The sequence below is a fragment of the Dipodomys merriami genome, unplaced genomic scaffold, assembly GCF_024711535.1.
Source record: "Dipodomys merriami isolate MVZ:Mamm:240054 unplaced genomic scaffold, mDipMer1.0.p SCAF_5, whole genome shotgun sequence".
NCBI classification, from domain to species: Eukaryota; Metazoa; Chordata; class Mammalia; order Rodentia; family Heteromyidae; genus Dipodomys; species Dipodomys merriami.
Window position 1 is genome coordinate 56,300,551 of NW_027206068.1, and position 23,600 is coordinate 56,324,150.

At 36.8% G+C, this 23,600-nt stretch overlaps 1 protein-coding gene across 1 annotated transcript in view; it reads right to left on the minus strand.

The window, feature by feature from the left end:
• Positions 1 to 23,600, minus strand: part of Iqub (IQ motif and ubiquitin domain containing) — a 57,762-nt gene that overhangs the window by 17,034 nt on the left and 17,128 nt on the right. Inside the window, exons 7-10 of the mRNA XM_069997294.1 lie at positions 23,205 to 23,415; positions 12,375 to 12,550; positions 3,008 to 3,178; positions 880 to 1,056 (exon numbers count right to left, since the gene is read on the minus strand). Coding sequence (XP_069853395.1) covers positions 880 to 1,056; positions 3,008 to 3,178; positions 12,375 to 12,550; positions 23,205 to 23,415 — 735 coding nt within the window. The remainder of the gene's footprint in view (positions 1 to 879; positions 1,057 to 3,007; positions 3,179 to 12,374; positions 12,551 to 23,204; positions 23,416 to 23,600) is intronic.

Consider the following 23,600-nt stretch of genomic DNA (forward strand, 5'->3'; position numbering starts at 1 on the left):
AGTATGTTGGAATTAGAAAAGGTAGTTTAGTTTAAGCACAAGTTACATTTAGAGGTCTCTCAGGATGTCTATATGTATGTGTTCAAATTGTAATCATGACTATATGGTAAATAATATAGGGAAGTTATATAAGGTAAATTCTCAGAAACAGAAAGACTTCTCTCTTCTTTGGTCCTCATGAAGGAGTGGACATGAAGTTAAGGCTATCAAAATGAAAGGGCTGGGAATCAGTAACTCTGCCGACAATTCTAGCTACTCAGGAGACTGAGATCTGAGAATTATGATTCACAGCCAACCCACACAGGAAAGTTTGTGAGATTCTTATCTCCAGTAAACTACCAAAAAGTTGGAATTGCTGTTGTGGCACAAGTGGTAGAGCACTAGCCTTAAGCAAAATAGCTCAAGGACAGTGTCCAGGCCTGAGTGCAAGCTCCTGAGCACTCTCTCTCTCTCTCTCTCTCTCTCTCTCTCTCTCTCTCTCTCTCTCTCTCTCTCTGTCTCTCTCACACACACACATACTCACACACACAATGGAAGTTGGATGAGTGAAATAGAGGATAGCATTCTGGGTGTAAAAAGATTATGTATACAACATGGAGATGTGAGAGATCATACTGCATCCAATGTAATGTGATATGCAACTGGAAAGTATCATTCAATGAAATGAATTCAAGGTTGAAAACACAGACATAAAAGAAGTTAATAAGTAAGCTCAGTTTATAAATATGGTGATCATCCAAAAGACATTTCACCATTAAAATGGCCTTCCACATAGATTCCAGATAAATTGTGGAAGCAAAATTGAAAATGCTTCAAATTTAACACAATGCACAATAGGATTCTGTAAAGGAAATACAGGAGAAAAAAAACGTTAAGTACCTTAAGGTATCTTGCAACTTCAGGATTAAACAGAGGTGTTTTAATATAATGAAAAAAGAGTGTTGCAATTCTTTTTCTAAGACCTTCAAGGTTTTGAGATTTGACTCCTCTCATCATAAGGTCAACTTCTCTGTCAATCAATTCTAGAATTTCCTGGGTCAGCTTGCATTCATGTTCCTAAACGAAACATAAAACTACTCAACATCAAATGTAAATAATCACTGCTTACAAAATTACCACCGAAACAAACATTGCTTCATTCTGAATGAAGCAATGCTGATAGAAGTATAAATCATTTGGAAAACTTGAGCCATCTCTAATAGTAGAATAGCTAATGTATATCCTATAACCTAGTAATTTCCATCCTTTTGCTTTAGAAAAATGTACCTGTAGAGTTCACAGAGGCTAAAAGTGAGAAACAACCAAAAAGCCATAATTAAATTTGATTATATAAATAAATAAATATAAATAAATACAACTTCATCTTCAATGACAAATCAGTCTAATTCATGGAAATGAAGAAACTAATTTTAAGCAAAATAAGCAAGCACAAAATAACACATGCACTATGATTTCATTAAATAAAATTCAGAAACAAGAGCACCAAGCCATGTTATTTATGGATTTACACAGAGCACGTAAAACTAAGAAGAGAACTCAAGGCAAGGCAGGTTGTAGTTGCTTCTAGCATGTGAGAGGAGAACTATGAGGAAAACGGGAAGGTAAAGAGCACACAGAAAATGTGTGTAATGCCCTGCTTAACACTTGCTAAAGTATAAACTAATGGGTTTTTTTTCTGTGTATCTATTGTATTGGCCAGTAATTTTTTGTATACTATTAGGGTTTGAAGGCCGTGTTTACAATAGGAGCACTCTAATACTTGAGTCATATCCCCTAACCTCTTAGTTTTTTTTCTTTAGTAATTTCTTTACTTATTTTTCAAATAGGGTTTTTACGCTTGGGCCAGTCCATGATCCTCCTATTTATGCCTCCTACCTAGCTGGGGCAGGTTCTACCACCATGTTCAGAGTGTATTAGTAGAAATGAAGTCTTGTGAAATTATTGCCGTCGGCCTCAAGCTGTGATCCACAGCCTCCAATTCCCTAGTACCTAGGTATGTGCCACTATCCTCATCCTGCAGATAAATTTTAATAAAGTAATAAAAAATAATGTAATTAAATGACAATGACCGAGGTTAGGGCTAAGGGATTAACACAGTACTTTATAAGAGGTATAAACTGAAGTTAGTTGCATGAAAAAGTCAGAAGATGATGTCAGCATCTGTAAAATAAGGCTCTTCCATACTTCTTAATGCCTATTTGATCAGGCTAATTAAACAGTCTGCATCAGTGCTTCTGCATCCTGGATATATTGTAGAAGAAGCTGAGGGAGATCATAATAGATTTGATATTGATTTTACACTTGAGTATCTTATTTAACTTTCCTGAAGTGGAGCTTAGACTTTGTTGGAATTTATTCTCTTTTTAAAATTTTTTTTTATTATTTTTTTGGGGGAGTCCGGTTGTGGGGCCTGAACTCTGGGCCTGGGCACTGTCCCTCAGCTCTTCAGCTCAAGGCTTGAGCCACAGCACCACTTCCGGCTTTTTTCTTTTTGCTTATGTGGTGCTGAGGAATCGAACCCAGGGCCTCAGGCATGCAAGGCAAGCGCTCTACCACTGAGCCACCTTCTCAGCCCTTAAAATTTCTTTTTGTTTGTCTGCTTGGTCCAAATCCATGACTCAAACTTGGTACCTGGCATTTTTGCTCATTGGCTAACACTTCATGAACTAAGCCAAACCTCCAACCCCAGAATTTACTCTCATGCATTCATGATGTCTCTATCTTCCTCTGTAGATGATTATAATATGTTCTCAGGTTCTATATTTGTCCTTGTCATCCAAATAAGATCATTTATTTATTGAGGGATCCAATTTATGAGGCATGGGTGTAATGATTAGATATTGACATAGACATATAGATGATAGAGATATATCCCTGCTTTGCAATTCATTTACTATACTCACAGACATACAATCAGCTGATGAAAACACTTTGGTTGTTTTGTTATTCACATAAACTTTTTATAAACAGTGAATCTGACCCCAAATCTAAGAGAAAGCCAACATACCTTCACAGTGTGTTTAAGCGTCAGCAACACATCCAACCTCTCATCATGAGAGACATTTTTCAGTATAATACACTTATAAATGTTTTTTAGTTCTCTGGCCCTGATAGTGAACTGTGTATCCATCTGAATTACTTTACCATCATCTCTTCTCCATACCCTTGGAGATGAACACTGGAAAAATATTGTTTATAATTACAGTTAATTGAGTGCTAGAATATAACAATTTTGTTCTTTCTGCTGTTTACATTAACATCATCTGTAACTAAAAGTATCACTAAAACAAAACATAAGAAAATGAATTGGAGAACTTTTAAATGAAGCAAAAGTATACTATTTTAGTAAAAAATATTGTGAAGAATTTTCATTATAACATTCCATATACATTTCATATTAGCTAAATTACATTGAGAACTACAAAGCTACCTCTTATAAACAATATTTGATGCATTTTCAAAACAATAGCTTCATACTCTAGTTAAAGCCAAAATAAACATTGCTGAGAACTTCTAGATTTAATACCATAATTGAGAAGCTATTGCCTATGATTACCATATATTAGTCTACCATAAATTTATATTATTATTTTTACATGACTATATATCCATACTTTTTTGGGGGTGCAAGTGTTTAAAATCAGGACCTTGCACTATTTGCTCAGCTTGCTTGCTCAGTGGACATTCTACTACTTGAGTCATACTTCCAGCCCAACTTTTTGCTTGTTACTTTGGAGATAGAGGCACACTGACTATTCTGCATGGGCTGGTTTCAAACTGGTTTCAGGTAGTCTTGGAATGTTACTGGAATACAGTGTCTATTTCAGAGTTCTTTTCCAAAAGTTTTAAGCCGTCTTAGGCTAGGTTTCATACTATCATATTCTAAAATCCAACTAGTATCTTAACCTTTGAATGCAATTTTCCTCAGGGTAGCTCTCTTAAGTATAATTTATTTTCTAAAAAGTGTGGAAAATACCTTTTGCTCTGTAGACAGCAATTTATTTTGTTGTAATAATCCTTACAATAACCTTTCTATAAAATGAGTGGTTTTATTGATTTCATTCTATTTTTCCATTTTTATACTGATTTCACTCTATTTTCCTTTCAAAATATTAGTCCTGTGGAATACAGTGTTGTATATAATATCATAAGCTTTGTACATATAAATCATTCCTATCTTTCATTTCTGAATTCAAACACTGCCTCTTCAATACACATTCCTTTAAACACTATAATTTGAAGCAGTTTAACACTATAATTTGAAGCAGTTTAATATACCCCAAATTCTATAAAACTTGTAAAATAAACACAAATACAAATACATACATGTATGTAGTGTTTCTTAATAACTTGGGACAATATGTGAATGCAAGTTTTTCTATAATTGTTTTAATGTTTATTAAAGCTATTGCCTCCAAAACGATTTTCGCTTAACTCTGGATGTTTCATGGAGCTTATACTACTCATTCACTGAACCTCTATTTACAAAGTTTACTACGTAATCTGTGTCTAGGCACTGAGTAGACAAAACACTCTTCTGATTCTAAAAATTTTCAAATCTTAAGCATATAAAAGTTAGAAAATAAGTAAAGTAATTAAGTAATTAAAATAGTTTGCAATAATTAGTATATGTCTAGGATAATCTTAGCACATGAGCAGAATACCTCAATAACTATGTACATATAACCATATAAGATGACACTAAGTGAAATGAACTCTAGGACATGGACACAAGAGGTTTTTCTTTGTTGTTGTTATTTTTAATGTACTATGTTATTTTTAATGTACTTTGTTTCTTTTGTATGTTCTTCCCCCTATGGTATATCCCCTTTTGTCAATGTATTTGATTCTGGTACCCTGGTATTGTACATACATTTATTTGAATTAGGGAAGAGAACAGGAACAACAGAATGGTGAGACAAAAGACAACGGGGGAACCAATGAAACAGAAATATACACAAGACAGTATGTTGGAAATGATCTGTACAACTTGGGGGTGGGAGAAGGTGGGGGAGGAAAAGTAGGAGAAAAATGAGGGAAGGGGTAACAAGTTTGAAAAGAAATGTACTTATTACCTTACTTATATAACTGTAACCCTTCTGTACATCAGCTTGACAATTGAAAAAAAAACTGTGACTATAGTTCATAACTGTTGATAACAGGTAATTCTGAGTGGCTTGTAAAGCACTTGACTCAGGAAGAAAAAAAAAGTCAGTCCCTAAGATGAAACCTGAAAAGCAATCAAGTTAGTATGTTAGAAAAAACTGAATGATATCATCAAAGAATATTAGATTGAAAACTCCACGTCCCTAGGGCTGCCATGCAGTAGATTTTTTCTTTTTAGAAATCTGTTCAGCAAAGCTGTTTTTATACATGGATGTATTTCTGCCAACACTGATAGTTTGGTCCTCAAGGAGAAGCTTCTTTGATTTCAAGCCCTAAGGTATGTTTTTCACTCTGATGCAGGAAAATGTCAACTTTGCTTATTTCGAGTTCCTACTTCCTTTTTTCTTTGAATGCTTTGGCTATCATAAGAGATTTTCAGCAATCATGCCTTTAAATTGCTTCAGAAAATAGGAGCGTAATAAATCCCATTTAGCTACTGGTGGTTAATTGGAGATAAGAATCTCACAGACTTTTTTGCCTGGGATGGTTTTGAATTGTGATCCTCAGTTCTCAGCCTCCTGAGTAGCTAGGATTATAGGCATTAGCCACCAGTGCCTAACTGAACTGTAGGTGTTTAAGCTTATGACTGTGAGAACTGGTACATCAGAGAAATAAATTACCTTGGCTCTAAAGGAAACCTCTTAAAGAAATTTAAATCATTTCTTTACAAGATTTGGGCGCTGGTGGCTCACGCCTGTAATCCTAGCTACATAGGAGGCTGAGATCTGAGGATTGCGGTTCAAAGCCAGCCCGGGCAGGAGAGACCGTGAGACTCCTATCTCCAATAAACCACCAGAAAACCGGAAGTGGCGCTGTAGCTCAAGTGGTAGAGCGCTGGCCTTGAGCTGAAGAGCTGAGGGACAGCGCCCAGGCCCAGGCCCAGAGTTCAAGCCCCATGACTGACAAAAAAACAAACAAACAAACAAACCAAGATTTGGATAAAGAGCATCCAAGGTATATTAGAAAGCAGCTGATGGGGGGTAGGAAGTTGCTTCAGTGGTAGAGTGTTTGCCTTGCATGCATGAAGCCCTGGGTTCAATTCTTCAGCACCATGTAAGCCGAAAAAGTCAGAAGTGGCACTGTGGCTCAAGTGGTAAAGTGCTAGCCTTGAGCTGAAAAGCTGAAGGACAGCACCCAGACCCAGAGTTTAAGCCCCACGACAGAGAAAAAAGAAAAGAAAGGGAAAGAAAGCAGCTGATGACTTCTTATTCAGATTTCTTAACCTAACTTGCTTTACCTCTGTTATTTTGAGAATTTTTAATATTTGATAACCTTTGGAACTCAATATTTAATGTATTAAAACTACAAACTATTTAATGCTACAAAACTCTTTAGTAGTAAGCCTTCATATTAACAATGATAACTTATCATAGAAACTACTCTAACTTATTAGTCTAATTTCTTGGACAAACTCAAAATCACATGGCTCAGTATTCAGAGAAATTCTAGATTCAGAAGAAGATAAAAAAGGGAAATATTGGTTCCATTGACTAAGCAGTATTTAGACTCAATGAATTTAAACTAAACCTAAAGTAATAGTCTCCAAAGTTATTTCTAAGTTTAGGAAAAATATAAGCATTTTAAATATCTATAGACTATGCTGTTAATGGAGATTATGAAGTTTGCACTATGACTCTGATTGGATATTAGTTGTGATATCTGAAAGATCTATGGCCTTAGCTAGCTGCTGGGATTCATGATAAACTACTGTTTTCTTCAACAATCAAGAAAAATGAGGATAATAATTTGCTTTAATCAATACCTATAAAAGTCATCACTGATTCCCCCTGACTATTAAAGGTAATAAAGGTAATGCCTGCATGGGGTATGGGAAGTAGATGGACATAAAGAATACAGCTTACATAGATATTTAGTCTATGCTATTTATCTTGTTTTCTAGATGTCTAGTATAGCATGTACACAAAGGTACATAAAAATGATTGTGTATAAAGAGACAATAATTTTTTAATTTACTACAATGGGTTAGATGCAGGCTAAAAGTCAAAGATTCACAATATTTACAAAGATGATACCAATTAGACTATGAAAATACACTAAGGATTGTCCGAGTATATTTGTTATTCCATTCTCTGGTGTGACCAAGTATGAAACTGTGGCCACAATTAAGGTAAAATCTCCCTATTTTCCTAGCATCAAATGCCCCTGAAATTAGCTTAGAGACAGGTGAGGTTCACTGATTTATGATCTAGGTGAGTCTGTCCATTTAGAAGTCTAATTCTAAAATCCATAACCCACAAAAAGCCTTCCTGTGAATTTCCACGAGTTTTTGTGGCTAATGATTACATCTTCTTATTTTCTGTGTGTGGTATCAGGCATTAGCCTGGTCTTAAAGTCATTGTCCTGAGTCTCTGAGTCTCTGGCTGTCTTTAAAAAACAAAACAATCTTCCATTTAATATTTCATTTGTTTAGCAACATACTTATTTAATTTTGAATTCTGTCACAAAAAGTCACTTTGTATCCTCACTGTCTCCCAGATGCCTCTTCTCTTGTTTTCAGTTTTGTCAAATACACCACTCAGCCACTCCCCACACCCTGCCATTCTGACTCATGGCAATTCTTCCTATACTCAGAATTTTTCAATATCAATTCTAGCACTCCTTCGAGAACTTTTTTCTTGTTGGTTGGTTGGTTGGTTGGTCGGTTGGGTTTTTTTGTTTTGTTTTGTTTTTTTGGTCACAGGGCTTGAACTCTGGGCTTGGACGCTGTCCCTGTGCTCTTTAGCTCAAGGCAAGTACTCTACCACTTGAGCCACTGTGCCACTTCCCACTTTCTGATGGCTTATTGGAGATGAGTCTCATGGACTTTCCTGCCTGGGCTGGCTTTGAACCATGATCCTCAGATCTCAGCCTCCTGAACAGTTAGGATTACACACATGAGCCATCAGCGCCCAGCTTCAACAACTTTTTAAAGTATTTAGGAAAAGAAATTTTAAGACACATCTTCCTTCCTCATAAGAATTCTTATGAACAAAATTTGTCCATCTCATTTTTCTGTTGTCCCTCTTAGCATGCTATATTTCATGAGAAAAGGTAATGGTGAGCAACTGTTTCCAATGTCATATTTATCTAGTGGGTATGGTTTCCCTTTATGTACTCTCTCAGCATATACAATTTCAAAAAGGGTATTGGCATGAAGAAGAGTGAATATTTTATAAGTATTCACAAAAAAAATAGAACTTACAGTAGAACTAGGAAATAGAAAGTAATCTGGTAGCATGAGGGAGAGGTCCTAAAGGCACTCTAACAGACTGTTGGTAAAAATGTAAACTTGTTCAATCATTTTGGAAAGCTGTATGGAGTTTCCTCAAAAAATCAAAAAAGAACTATCCAGTGATCCAGCAATTCTACTCCTAGGCATTTACCCAAAAAATTACAAGCCAGGATACAGTAAAGCTATCAACACAACCATGTTTGTTGCAGCACTATTCACCATAGCCAAGGTATAGAATCATCTAGATGCCTCTCAGTGGATGAATGGATCAAGAAAATGTGATATATATAGATATAGATATATAGATATAGTATAATGGAATTTTCCTCATCTATTAGAAAGAATGATTTCAGACTATTTGTAAAGAAATGGCAATATCTAGGAAAAAATCTGCCCCAAGAGACAAAGAATGCATGTTTTCCCTTATATACGGAAGCCAATTTTAGCTTGTAAACTTATAAGTAAATACATTGAGTGGGTATGCAAATATATACCAATATATTAACTGAAATTGTAGATTCAAGGGAGAATTCAAATGGTGTAGCTACTCAAGAGGGGTGGGTGGGGTGGTGTCAAGGGGAAAGGCATAGAATAATGAAGAGGAGAAAAAAGGAGAGAATGCAATTTTAAAAATTCAATATATGTCCTACAAAATTAAGCAGAGTGAGGAAAGAGGTGGGCTGGGAGAGATCGACGAGAATGTTGAAAGGGGTGACACTGATCCAAATGCTTTGTGTTCACAAACTGATTTGTTAAATAATAACTCCTTTGTACAAGTACTTAAAGATATTTTTAACTTAAAATAAATATAAATAAAATAAGGAAAGACAGGTGCTACCCATCTTCCTTGCCCATGGGTACTTAGAAGCTTCCAGATCTTTGAAATACACATGTCCTGGGCTCATGCAGTCATTTCTGGTGAGGTAAATGGACACGTAGAAACACCTTTCCCATTGATGGAGCAACTTATAATTATGAAAATTATGGCTCCTCTCCAGGAGATTCCTTTATCTCAGAATTAAGAAATTCAACAATTTAAGTGTCTACCTAATCTCTTGATGATGTTTCAAATATAATATAAAATTTCATACCATTATTTCTGCCCCTTATTTTCCTCCCTGCCTTCCCCCACAAGTATTTTTGACACTCTGGAATAAATGATGTGCTAAGATTTGAGGATACTACCTTACCAAATTCAGAATCTAGGAAGTAATTAGAGGCAATAAAAAAATAAGACAAAAATAAGGGGTGAGACAGAGTGTTATAAGAGCAAATAGTACAGGCAAATGTAGGAAAATCAGTGGGTCCTCTATAGAAGTTTGTTTCAATAAGTGACTCACTACTAGAGAAAGAGGGAAGATATTCTGTGTGGTGGCAACTCCAGATACAAACGCCTCAAAAGTGAATGGTCTTTCTTAAGACAGAATAGAGTACAGTGGATGCAAGGAAAGAGAATGGTCAAAGTGATGAGTAAAGTGTGCAGAGAAGACACTGTGAAAACCTTCGTTCCTTCAGGGACGTGCAGAGGGGCAGAGTCAGAGGTGTCCTCAGTGATGTCTTTATGGTAATGGTATGGAAGATGGAGGAAGGAAGAAGAGAAGCAAGGCTGCAGGCAAGAGTCTGCTTTTGAAACAAGGCAATCCAGATGAGAAAGAAATACAGACTCAATTATATCAGTGTCAATCTCTTTCTGTGTTTGTCTCTCTCACACATACATACATGCATGCTCAAGCACAAGCACCCTCACACTCACACAAAAAAGAAAGTCCTATCCCATGACCTTCACCAAAGAGAGGGGAGGGAGGCAATAGAAGGGAACAGCCCTATTGTAGATCCTCAGAAGCCTTCATCCTTCCATGCTCCAGGAAAACCCCAAGGAATTCTGACAAAACTAGAAATTATATGTGGCTCTAATCTTGGCCTGAACGGCCTATTTGATATAGACAAAGTGGCCAACCTGTCATGGCACTGTCATTTCATGACAGCCAATGATAGTGGAGTTAGAAAAGAAGTAAAACATTAAGATAATACACAGTAAACACATAGCTAATTAAAATAAATAAATAAATAATAAAGGAAAAAATAAAAATACCATCCAGGTTTCCATCTATACAATTGGTTGACAACAAAATACCCATAGAAAAAGGTCATGTGAAACAAGACCACACTAAAGCTACCAGCACAACTATGTTTATTGCAGCATTATTTACCATAGCTAAGATATGGAACCAACCCAGATGCCCCTCAGTAGATGAATGGATCAAGAAAATGTGGTATATATACACAATGGAATTCTATGCCTCCATCAGAAAGAATGACATTGCCCCATTTGTTAGGAAATGGAAAGGCTTGGAAAAAATTATATTAAGTGAAGTAAGCCAGGCCCAAAGAAGCATAGGTCCCATGGTTTCCCTTATTTGCAATATCTAGTATAGGTATGAGTCAAGCAGAAAAGGTCAGATAATGTGATGTTAGGAAAATGAACCCTTAAATATGTATTTTAATGTTTTCGTTTCTTTCATGCATATGTTTCTAACGCATTTATAAGATTATTTCTTTGTTGCTTTGTATGTCCCTCCCCCACAGTGTAACCCCCGCTTTCACTATATTTGATGTCAGTATAACATGTGGAGGAGATGGGGGCAAACAAGTCGTTTAAGGATTCAGGTGGACCTGTTGCAACAATGAGAAGTACAAAATGTCATGTCAAAACCAGCTTTACAATGTCGGTGGGGGGGGAGGGGGGTATAATTGGGTGGGGGGAGGGGGGAGGCTGGGAAGGGAGGTGAAGGGTAAACAAAGGAGGAGGCTGCAATGCTTGGTAAGAAATGTATGCATTATCCTGCCCATGTAATTGTAGCCCCTCTGTACAGTATGTTCTCAAATAAAATAAAATAATATTAAAAAAAAAAAAAAGAAAAAGGTCATGTGAGTAGGAGTTCAGAAATCAGTTAGGAGGTGAAAGAGGTGACGGATAGTGAGATGATACGGCTTCGGGTTGCCCTGATACTCGAGGTATAACTTGGGACACCCAAAAAGTGCTGACAGTGAGGAGTCCTAAACTTCAGACCTACAACTCAGAACCATAATTAAAACCAAAGAGAAACTGGGATCAAAAAGGAGGGTATGTAAATAAGATGAGGAAAATATTTAAAGTATGAAAATACATGTCTAAGAACAAATAAGCATCATAGAAGTAGAATCACTAAATAGCTTGGAGACCTTCATGCTTTTCTTCTGGATGCCTTGGCTTCTCATTGTTCAGAAAGACCAAGTTTCTAAAAAGAAAATTGTTACCATAGAAACAGGATATTCAATATCAAACAGGCAGTTTAACCACAAAAGAGTAATTACTGCAGGCCCCCCCCCACCCAATTGCATGTTTTCATGCTTTTCAATAATCATATTTTTTTCTGTCAGAAATTTCCAGTCAGTTAAGCTGCAGTGAGCCAAAGCAACACTACTGTCATCTCTAGCTATTTCCCTAGGTTACGTTCCATACAGAGCACCTCAGACCAAGAAACCCTGTAACTTTTTTTTTTTTTTTCCTGTTTATAAACGCTTTATTCAGGTCATGACACTGGGAAGGTTCCCAGCTAAATGCACAGACACAGCCAGGTAACCCTGTAACTTTAATTCTCTGCATTTTATCAGACTGTTGAACTCATGCAATCCATGCAACTGGCCTAAATCTAAATAAAGGAAGTCACAGGGAAGATGTCTCTATCTTCTCTTCATGAACAAATCTCTCTAGTAAAGAATGTGCTAATTTCATGTTTCTTGTCAATCTCTATTCTAATCTACAGCTGTATCAAACTAATAAGTATGTTTAATTTAAATATATACACATTATCAAAATGTTCAAGAAAATTCTAATAAATGTTTATGATATAGGTTAGGTCTCTTTTTCAGATCGTTGTTCAGTGTTTTTTACTTCATCATACATTTGTATTTAAATAATAATTACTTCACTAACCTTATTGAGAAAATCTTGTATTCCTGCTTCCTGTCTCTCTTTATAAGCAAGGTCTCTATGTCTCCCAATGGAAGCAATTAGCTGGGTCTCTTTGTCCAAAAGTTCGCACAAATAAGCTTTCCTTTCAGCTCCAGTGAAATATTGGTTAATGCGTGCAAGTTCTTCTTGCCGCCAGACTACAGGAATAAAAAGGAAGAATTGAGTTTTTAAAGTGCCACATCTTTACAAAGCATTTTTACCATTATATTCTGACAGAGTATTTTATTTTTGAGTCAGTTTTTTAAAAAAATTATACAGGGATAGAATCATTCATATGATATACTTGATACATAGACATGGAAAAATAGGACTCTGAGAGACTTAAGCAATAAAAATAGAATTAAACCAACACAAGTGTGGCTCCAAGTATGTTTATACACTCCCCAGCAGTGGGGGAAAGGTGGGGCTTGGGTTATGGGGTTGCCGTGGATGTGCACTGCTTATATCTCCCTTCTGGATAGCATTTGTCAAAAGAAACAGAAGTAGTTGATGGTTCCAGTTCATCAGATCTGCTGCTAGCCTCTGCTGGCAAAGCTCTTAATGACCAGGAGCCGTGCGAGTATCAGGGAGGGGCTATACCAGAAGAACAATGTGCTTTTCTGTGGTCAGTTAAATCAGAGCTGGCCACCGGGCTGATTTAGCATTCTTGAGAGTTTATCAACTTGTGATTCTCCCATAACCCACATTTTTTCCTTGAATCTCTCAATTTCTGTGTCAAAGATCATCTCCATCAGAAGACTTTCTTTGCCTCTCTCTCTTCCCTCTCTCCTTTGTTTTTCACTTATTACTATCTGTTTCCCTGAAGACAGTTTTATGTAGAAATGTTGAGCTTAGTGATTACCCTCAATCATTTAGTTATCACTTTCTCTCCTTTTTTTTATAAAAACCTCAATTATAGCACCATATGTTGCCAAAATAATCACATTTACTCTGAACTCAAATGCATTACATCATAACATTTATATTTTAAATCTTGATTGGTATCAATAAAGATGGTGTCCCTTGAACCACAAGACCAAACCACAAAAGAATATTTTAATGCACTCATCCTACCTATAAAGTAATATCATATTCTCAAAATTTATCTATATTATAAAAACATAGATTACAAGGCCTTATTTGAAATTTAAGTGAATCAGAATTTTGGATCTCAGGTATATTTATCTTAACCAGTGTACCATTCAATTTGTCATACATACTAAACTTATGAAGGAAAACTTGTCCATCTCACATTTCAAAAATGCTAACCTTGTGTATATTACCATTAATGTAAGGCTGAAAATAACCTTAGATATTAACTTGTTCAGTCTACATCTAAAAAGTATCTTCTCAGTAGCTTGTACAGGGTTCCTTGGCTCCCCTTGGTTTGGTATTCATTTACAAAGTCAACTTCTAGGGTCACCTTGCATCTTGTTGGGCATCTGAAGGTAGCCCACTTATGTCACATCCCATTTATATAATACCTTCTTACATTGCGTACCATTTGACATCATTTCCTCTCCTGTGTGGCTCAAGATCCTCTCAAAATGTGGCATATTGAGCTTCTGCCAAGGTAAAGGCTTCTGTACAATCTCTCAACCCCCTTCTCCTATGTCCTGACTAAAATATTATAGGAAATATGAAAGGGGAGGAAGGAAAGTGATGATTGAAACAACACTAAAAGTTAGAAAGGAATTGGACCCTTCTGCTAAAACCCTGAGGATTTTATACTAGTTATTCTGTGGCTCCTGAATAAAAAGGAAGACATTGTCAGACATGTGTACAAATGTTCCCCAAATTACTATTGTGTTGTCTCAGAAACAGCATTGCAGCAGATAATACATTTCAATTTAAGTAACTAAGGGCTAGAGAAAGGGCTACTATTTAGGCATTTACTTGGACTTAAGACAGTATTCAAAAATCTTTAAGGAGAATTCCTGACATAAGTCACTGTAGAAAATAATAACTATGATGGTTTGTGCAAAAAGTACAGAAAAAAATTAAGGAAGCAGGAAGAAAGATACAAACTGAAGCCTAATCATCATATTTAAAATATGAAATGGTCATATGTATATATTTTCTGTTGAAAATAGAATAGGTTTGTAAAAACCCAATAACATAGCACAGTCCCTGTGACTCACATCCATTATCTTAGCCACTTAGGTGGCTCAGATCTAGAGGATGGCATTTTGAGGCCAGCAAAAACTACAGGATTGAAGGTGTGGCTCAAGTAGTAAAGCACCAACTAAGCAAGCAAGCAAACAAGTGTGGGACTGTGAGTTCAAACCCCACTACCAAGGGGGAAAGCCTGCAATATTTTCAACAGTTAACCACTGAGTGATCATTGGAACTTCCTGCCAAAGGGGAGCAGCTCCCCTTCTTCCTGACTCCTTCAATATTACCAAGAGCAATTTTGAACAAATGCATGAAGTGTCCCAAATCACAATTCTTTTTTGTCAGGTGTTCCTCATGTAGCAGTAACCTTAGTTTTAAAGATCTGATCATCCTCTTGCCTTGCACTCCATCCACAGAGGGTTAAACTGCTTTAGCTTCTCTCAAAAAACTCTCTCCAGAAGCAGGATCATAATGCACCAAAGCAGATTATACTAAATGCTCCAGTCTGACTAAACCAGTTCTCTTCTTTATAGAAGTCTCCCTCTCTGCTGTCCTGATAGATACATTGTATAGTTCTCTTAACTATCTTTTTTGATCTATGGCTTCACTAGGGGAAAAATCTTTTCTAACTGCTGTACATATTTACTTCTATCTCCTGTCTTCTCAATTCCTAAGCTCCTCTTTTCTAATTATTCAATAAAATAATCAGAAATATCATGTAGTACTGCTTACTATGTACCAGCCCTGTTCCCAGTGCTTCATGCATATGAAATCATTTCATCTCCTGGCAAGCCAAAGAAGTACATGCTACTATTCCTCACTTAACAGAAAAGGAAATTAAGGAAAAGAGAATGTATGTAACTTATCCAAGTGGTGTAGCCAAGACTCAAACCTTGTCAGTCTAGCTCTGCAGCTCATGCTCCTAACCACTACAATCCTGCCTATCAAAAACCATGCTCTCTGGGCCGGAAATGTGACTCAGTGGTAGAGTGCTTGCTTTGCATATATGAGGCCCTTGGTTCAATTCCTCAACACCACATAAGCAGAAAAAGCGGGAAGTGGTGCTGTGCCTCAAGTGGTAGAGCGCTTACCTTGAGCTGAAGAGCTGAGGGAAAGCACCCAGGCCCAGAGTTCAAACCCCCATGACTGACCAAAAAAATGCTCTCAATGGGCACTGGTTCTCATATCAATCCTAGCTACTCAGGAGGCTGAGATTCAGTTTGAAACCAGCCCAGTCAGTAAAATCTGTCAGACCCTTATCTCTAATTAACCATCAGTCTGTGGCCCAAGTGGTAGAGTGCTAGTCTTGAGCAGAAAAAAGCCCAGAGACAATACTCAAGCCCTGAGTTCAAGCCCCCAGGATTAGCGCACGCACGCACACACACACACACACACACACACACACACACACACACACACACACACACACACACACACACACACACACACACACAATTATTATCATTTCAATTGTACACAGACCTTTTAATATATACTGATCAGTAATAGAGGGCTATTAATTAGTTATATAAATCTTTCTTTCTACATGGGGATAATTTATTATTATATTGTCAATGTGATATTTTACAGTTTTGTGAACAGTGTTCGGACCACAGAATTGAACCTATTTTTTCTGAGTTTTAAAAATCTGTTTCCTTGTTGCAGTTGTTATACCTGCCAAAATTCTGTCATTTCTTTGTCATGTCAAAGCACTCAACCACTTATGAGCAATTATTATGTGAAAGGAACTCTACAAAATTCTCTACCACATATAAAAATGAGAATGACACGGCCCCTTTTTGAAGGAACTAACATGCTTCCTTCCCCCTCTCTAATTGGATAGACATTAAATCCTTCCACAGAAACAGAATTTCTGGCTTTCTTTTCATTCATAATCACCCCCAAAACCATCATTTCCACCAGCAGGTTTATAGACTGCCTTTGGATAGATCTCTTCCTGTTATAAAACCATGTCCCTTTGTCCTACTAGATATGATTCAGAGACATGTACTCTTCTCATTTATATTCCAGACATGATCCATTGCAGGAACATTTCAGAATTATATAAATTTATATTTATATAAAATGATATAGTTAGAAAACCTACTTGTTTTCTATGAAAATTGCAGGTTTATTTTAACAACAGTCTCAGTGAAGTGAGAGATAAACATTTGAAGACAAAGTGTTTGTTTGGCTCTTTTGTTTAACCACAATTTTTCACAATATCTGGTCTTCACAGCTTTATATCTTTGTCCTTTTAAATTTCAACTTGAAATCTTTCTGCTGGGTCAATCTGCCAGTTTCATTCTTTATAAGAATCTACTCTTTCATCAGGAATATATTATTCAAACACTGTATAGTTTGATCACTCCAGAAAGAGAATTTGTAAATTTAAAATAAATTATGTTCAGCAAAAGCATTGTAATTTAAGAGCAAAATTATTTTGTCCAGGAAATTTATGATTGATGAGCTTGTTATTTAAAACCTGCTTTACAAACCAAAAGAACTTCATGAAATATGACAAAATCCATATAACAAAAGGCAGTTCATGAATAAAAAGAAAAATTGCTTAGTTGCAGAAATAATACCAAAGTATTTATCTCACACAATCATCTAGATGATCCCAAGAAGCAAATAAAAAGTTCTCAATATTGGTATGACCACTTTAATTTCCAGTTTCATAGAGAAAGGTTTAGAATCTGTAATATATTTAGCAAGTCATTATTTAAGCTATTCTGGAAATCTCCAAGAGCTGTTCTGTACTGTTCTGTTGTAAAAATACATATCCTTGGAATATCTGGAATCATACACAAAAATGTATGTTTGAATACACTTACTTTCATATGTAATCAGGTTTTTCACTTCCATTAATTATTACTATACCATTTAAGAGGAAAGCAACCTACCTAGGGTAATTAGAAGTTAAAATAACTCATTTTCGGGGCTGGGAAGGTGGCTCTATGGTAGAGCTTGCCTTGCATGCTTGAGGCTTGGGGTTCAATTCCTCAGCCACATAAGCAAAAAGAAAAAAGTCAGAAGTGGCACTGTAGCTCAAGTGGTAGAGTGCTAGCCTTGAGCTGAAGAGCTAAGGGACAGCACCCAGGCCCAGAGTTCAGGCCCCACGGCCGGACCCAAAAATAAAATAAAATAAAATAAAATAACTCATTTTCAACATAGTGTCTAGTGAATAAGACTCAAGAGGGAAGAAACTGGGAGAATATAAGATAGAGTCACACTGTTCAAAAAGAAACGTACTCATTTCCTGACTTATGTAACTGTGATCCCTCTATACATCACCTTACATTTTAGTTTAAGAAATTAAAATAGATGAAACTCTGCATTAGGTTGCAATAGTAAAACTATTGTTAAGGGACGGTAGTAGAAAAATACTAAGTTCCAAATATTAACAAGGAAAGGGGGAAAATTACAGAAACAGCTATTCAGAAACAGCTGAACAAAATGACTTAGTGTCTGATCTATCAGTTTCTAGAATTATATAGAAAATAATGTTACATCAGACAAGAATGAAGAGAGAGAAATATATGAGGGAGAGAGGAAGCAAGGGAAGGAGGGAGAAAAGGATAGAAGAAAGGAATTAAGGAAAGAAGGAGGGAAAGTAGAAATGAAGGAAGGAAAAAGAGGAAGGAAGACTGAAAGATTATATTAATATCAGACAAAGTTTATTCCCACAAGAATAAGAATATTATAAGTAATAAGAGAATTAAAAGCAACCCTAAATATTTATGCATCTAAAAAGAGATAGTCAAATAACAGAATCTGGCAGAACTGATGAGAAAAACAGAAAGAACCACCATCATGACCTGAGAAGTCAATACCCTTCTTCTCCTCATAATGATACATATAAAAAACATACTTTAGTCAGATAAGGTGATGTTAGGGAAATGAACCCTAAAATATATATTCAAATGTTTTTTTCTTTCATGCGATTGTTTCTAACACATTTATAATATTATTTCTTTGTTGCTTTGTATGTCCCTCCCCCACAGTATAACCCCTGCTTTCACTGCATTTGACGTTGGTATAATGTGTGGAGGGGAAGGGGAAAAACAAATTGTTTAAATAGGGATACAGGTGGACCCATTGCAACAATGAGATGTACAAGACGTTATGTCGAAAAATGAACTTTACAACTTTGGTGCGGGGGGTGGGTGGTAGGGAGGAGGATTGGGTGGGGGGGTTAGGGGAGGATGGGAAGGGATGGGAAGGGGAAACAAAGGAGGAGGCTGCAATGTTTGATAAGAAATGTACTCATTATCTTGCCCATGTAATTGTAACCCCTCTGTACAGTATTTTCACAATAAAAAAATAAAAATAATAAAAAAGAATATCTGAAAAAAAACATACTTTAAATAATCTTCAGAATCAAAGGAGTACTCATAATGTATTTTAAACTGAAATAAAGTTAAAATTCAACATAGCAGAATTTGGCAATGTAGCTAATCTAGGAAGAAATTCATATCAGCAAACACCTGTATTAGAAAGGAAGACCTCAGACCAATGACCCTACTTTCATTTTAGAACTAGAAAAAAAAAGCAAAGTAAACAAAACTAAGCAAAATATTAATAGGGTAAAAAATAACACTAGAAATAAAGGAAATATAAAACGAAAAGTCAGTAGAAAAGAAAATTGATAAATCTGAGCTATATTGATCTGAAAAAAAGAAAAAATACCAATATTAGGAATTTAGGTAGCAGTAGTACAGATACCATGACAGCCCTATTGTGTTCCATTAAATACAATTGCCATATGTATCTATATGTATTATATGGTGGTACTGAAGAATGAACTCAAGACTTTGCACTTAAAAACAATCTTAACATTTCATACACACACACACACACACACACACACACACACACACACACACACACACACACACAAGCATACATACACAGAGAGAGAAAGTAAGGAAAAAGAAAGGGAAGGGCAAAGACAGATAAACAGAATAGACTCTAGAGCCCAAGAGATACTTGAATTCTATTGTCTGAATGTTATTACGACACAAATCTCAATGCGGTTTGTTGGCTAGAGAGATTCCCATGCTTAAAACCTAACAGACAATTCACACTCACTCCAAGGGCTTTTGAACTGACCTCTCCTTCCTTCAAGTCCCATTGACCAACAGAGACAGCCACTCCCGACAGCCACTCAACAAGGATCTACTTATTCCTGACAAAAACCTTGTCATGTCTGCAGGTAGGCTTTTTGGACAGGATGTGAGAGGACCTCTTCCTACTCTTGTTCTCTATATTGTGTAGTCTTGGTTTGGTAAAGACAATTAGATACCTCTACTCAAAAAAAAAATCTAGGAGTGATGTATGTCTCAGTTTATAGCAAAATCTCAAAGTGATCTAGTTCTCTGTTAGATCTCTAGTTTCTTATTGGAGTCAATCCCCAATCTACAATCTTGGGCAAGGTTTAGACCCTCATCTTCCATGTTTCCCAAAGAAAACTTATTTCAAAGTTCCCCAAAAAGGCTGTCTTGAAGTTCTTCTCAACAGGCATGTAGTCAACCAATATCACAACCCTCACGGCCTGTCACTCAAAAACACAGCAATAGTCCCTCTACAGAGGCCACTTCGACCTCTTCAAATCCTCGCTCCTAACCCTTTCTGTGTCTTTAATCTTCTTGCCTGGACCAAGAGTGCTTGCCTTATTTCTAAGCAAAACTTTTTATGAGTAAGAGGGGTTGCCTCACACTGACGCTGAAATCCTGTGAGCTCACCTACTGGATGTGCAGTCAATCATCAGGCAGGTTTTAGTCATGAACACACTCCAGAAAACTGCAAGTGCCAAATGTGAGTCAGGATGATGGGGTAATTCAAACCTTCATCATCTCCTGCAGGGCTAGAAACCAGAACCATCTCTGGAAAAAAAATTACCCACTAAGGTCCTAGATTTACACCCAAGATTGACCTACATACCTTCACCAAAACATGCTTGTGTTTGCCAAAATGGGGCAGAATTAGAGGGAAAGCTTGGAAAGATTCACAGTAAAATGAATAGACTGTGCTATATTCATGCAGTGACATAGTCTGTGGAAATAACTATGAACCAAGTTAAACTGTACATGATACCATAGATGAAGCTCATGACACCATATTGAATTTTAAAAGCCAGACACAAGTGGAGGACAGGTGCTTTACTCCCGTAATCTAACTACCTGGGAGAATGAGATTGGGAGGACCATAGTTCAAGTCAGCGAATGCAGAAAAGTTCATGAAGCTCTATCACATCAGAAAAAGCCAAGTATGGCAGAAAGTGCTTGTCATTCAGCTACCATGAAAAGCCTAAAATAGGCAGCTCCCAGACAGTGCAAATGTCCCTGTGGAAAGTCAGACTCTACCTCAAAAGCACTGGTGCAAAAATGAGTTGGAGGTGCTCATAGGCTCAGTGATAAAGCACCTGATAAAGCAAACTTGAAGCCCTGAGTTTAAGTCTCAATTCCACCAAAAAAAAAAATCCTAACATGGGATCTTTATTCTGAATAATATACGTAGCTTTTTTTGAGCAGGTTCTCACTATGTAACCCAGCCTGGCATTGAACTCACAATCCTCCTGCCTCAGACTGCTGTTTACTCAGATTACAGATATATATCACCATTCCTAACTGCTCTTGTTTTTAATATTCAAGCTTTGTATCATGAATTAAGATTTAGGAAGTGGCCGGGCGCTGGTGGCTCACGCCTGTAATCCTAGCTACTCAGGAGGCTGAGATCTGAGGATCGCGGTTCAAAGCCAGCCCGGGCAGGAGAGACCGTGAGACTCCTATCTCCAATAAACCACCAGAAAACCGGAAGTGGTGCTGTAGCTCAAGTGGTAGAGCGCTCGCCTTGAGCTGAAGAGCTGAGGGACAGCGCCCAGGCCCAGAGTTCAAGCCCCACGACCGACAAAAAAAAAAAAAAAGATTTAGGAAGTGGTTGGGGCTGGGAAGGTGGCTCAGTGGTAGAGTGCTTGCCTTGCATGCATGAGGCCCTGAGTTCGATTCCTCAGGACTACATAAGCAAAACGAAAAAAGCCGTAAATGGCGCTGTGGCTCAAGTGGTAGAGCGCTAGCCTTGAGCTGAAGAGCTGAGGGACAGCACCCAGGCCCAGAGTTCAGGCCCCATGACCGGACCCAAAAAAAAAAAAATGATTTAGGAAGTGGTTCTGTGGCTCAAGTCGTAGAACACTCACCTTAAGCTTAAGAGCTGAGGGACAGCACCCAAGCCCAGAGTTCAAGCCCCACAACTGATAAAAATTAATTAAATAATTAATTTTTTAATTTTTTTAAAAAAAGATTTAAACTACAATTGTCACTATTTGCCACAAGAGGGCAGCAGTCTCAAGGACTGGAGTTACAAATGTGAACAGAAAAAAAAAACTATATATTAAATAGAAAGGAATATAAATCATTGAGCTTGTGAACCAGATTTCAACTACAACAAAAAAATTATTGTACTAAGCTTTAATTTATAATTTTGGGATGCACTGGGAAAAACAGAGAGATGGTTCTTGTGTAAGAAATTTCATTTGTTCTGTTTTTTTGTTTTCTCAGGAAAAACCATGTCTGGATTCATATAAGATATGTTTTACTTTAACATAGAAATTCTGTAAATAAGCATTTACCATGGAATAGTTTCACATATGTATCTATCTTGACACTTGGATGACTATAGGATATCTGAATTCTATTGTTACTTCCAAAAAAAAACCCTTTGATTAGGGGAATATTTATTCTAAGATTTAAAGATGGACAATAAGGAAAGAGCTCCAAGAAAGGGATACTTTATCTATTGCTCTGAATAAAGAGTTCTTGTCCAAACTGAAGCTTTCAATTTATCAATGACTACTATACATCCTGTGGATGTATCAAGGTATAGTTATATGGTGTTAACATTAGAGCAGCATTAAAAAGGCATTGCCACCAGGTACCTGTGGCTAACACTGTTAATTCTAGCTACTATGTATGGAGTCTGAGATCTAAGGGTAACATTTGAAGCCCAGGAAAGTCCATGAGACTCTTATCTCCAATGAACCAGCAAAAAGCTCGAAGTAGAACTTTGGTTCAAGGGATAGAACACAAAAAGTAAAAAGCTCATCGATAGCAGTAAGGCCCTGTGTTTAAGCTTCCCCCCTCTTTCTCTCTCTATCTCTCATATACAACCACCCACCCACCCACCCCCACACACACGGCATTGCCAATTTCACATTGTAAAGAGCATTCCTAGACAGAATGCTGGATTGAGAGATCTAACTGCTCTACTCCAGCTTCACAAACTGTCAAGAGCCTCAGAAACCAGGTGAGGTAGATTTTTCTCTATCTCACATGAATGAAGATCCAATGAACTAGTGCACTTAAACTTTGCAATTCACACAGCATTGTATATGCACACTTATTGTTAATTGTTAATATAAAACCATTTCCAATTACTTGCCAGCCTTAATTCTCATCTCAGATGTAAGATGTTTATTGTTAATTGTTAATATAAAACCATTTCCAATTACAAGCCAGCCTTAATTCTCATCTCAGATGTAAGATGTTATTCACTCCTCTAAATTCTCTAGTTCAGATTCCCAAGACAGCTCCCTAAAATAATAAGATCTTCTTAGTGTTCAATAAAAGTTTTTCTTATTAATAAAAGATTCAAAAAATTAAATACTTTATTTCAAAGACTATGTCATGTCAAACTTACGTTCCAGTGCATTAAAAAGAAGCTCAAAATCTTCGTTTAGTTTAGGATCATGCCTCCGATTGTAGTCTGATTGTATCCATTCTTCTTTCTCTCTCTTCTTCCTTAGTTGCTCCTCTACTTCCCAATCCAGCCTCACCTGTTTCTCTCTTTTCAATCCCTCTACATAGACTTTAGCATGCCATCGTCTATAGTAAGTCTGGATTACTATCACCTAAATGTAAAACAAATGAAAAGTTGTTGATCAGACTATGAAATGAAGAAAGACACAAGGATTATTTCAGTTCCAATTCAGCAATTAAACAATTTTGAAAGTGTAGTTTTAGTTCTATGTCACACACACACACACACACACACACACACACACACACACACACACACACACACACAATCAAAATC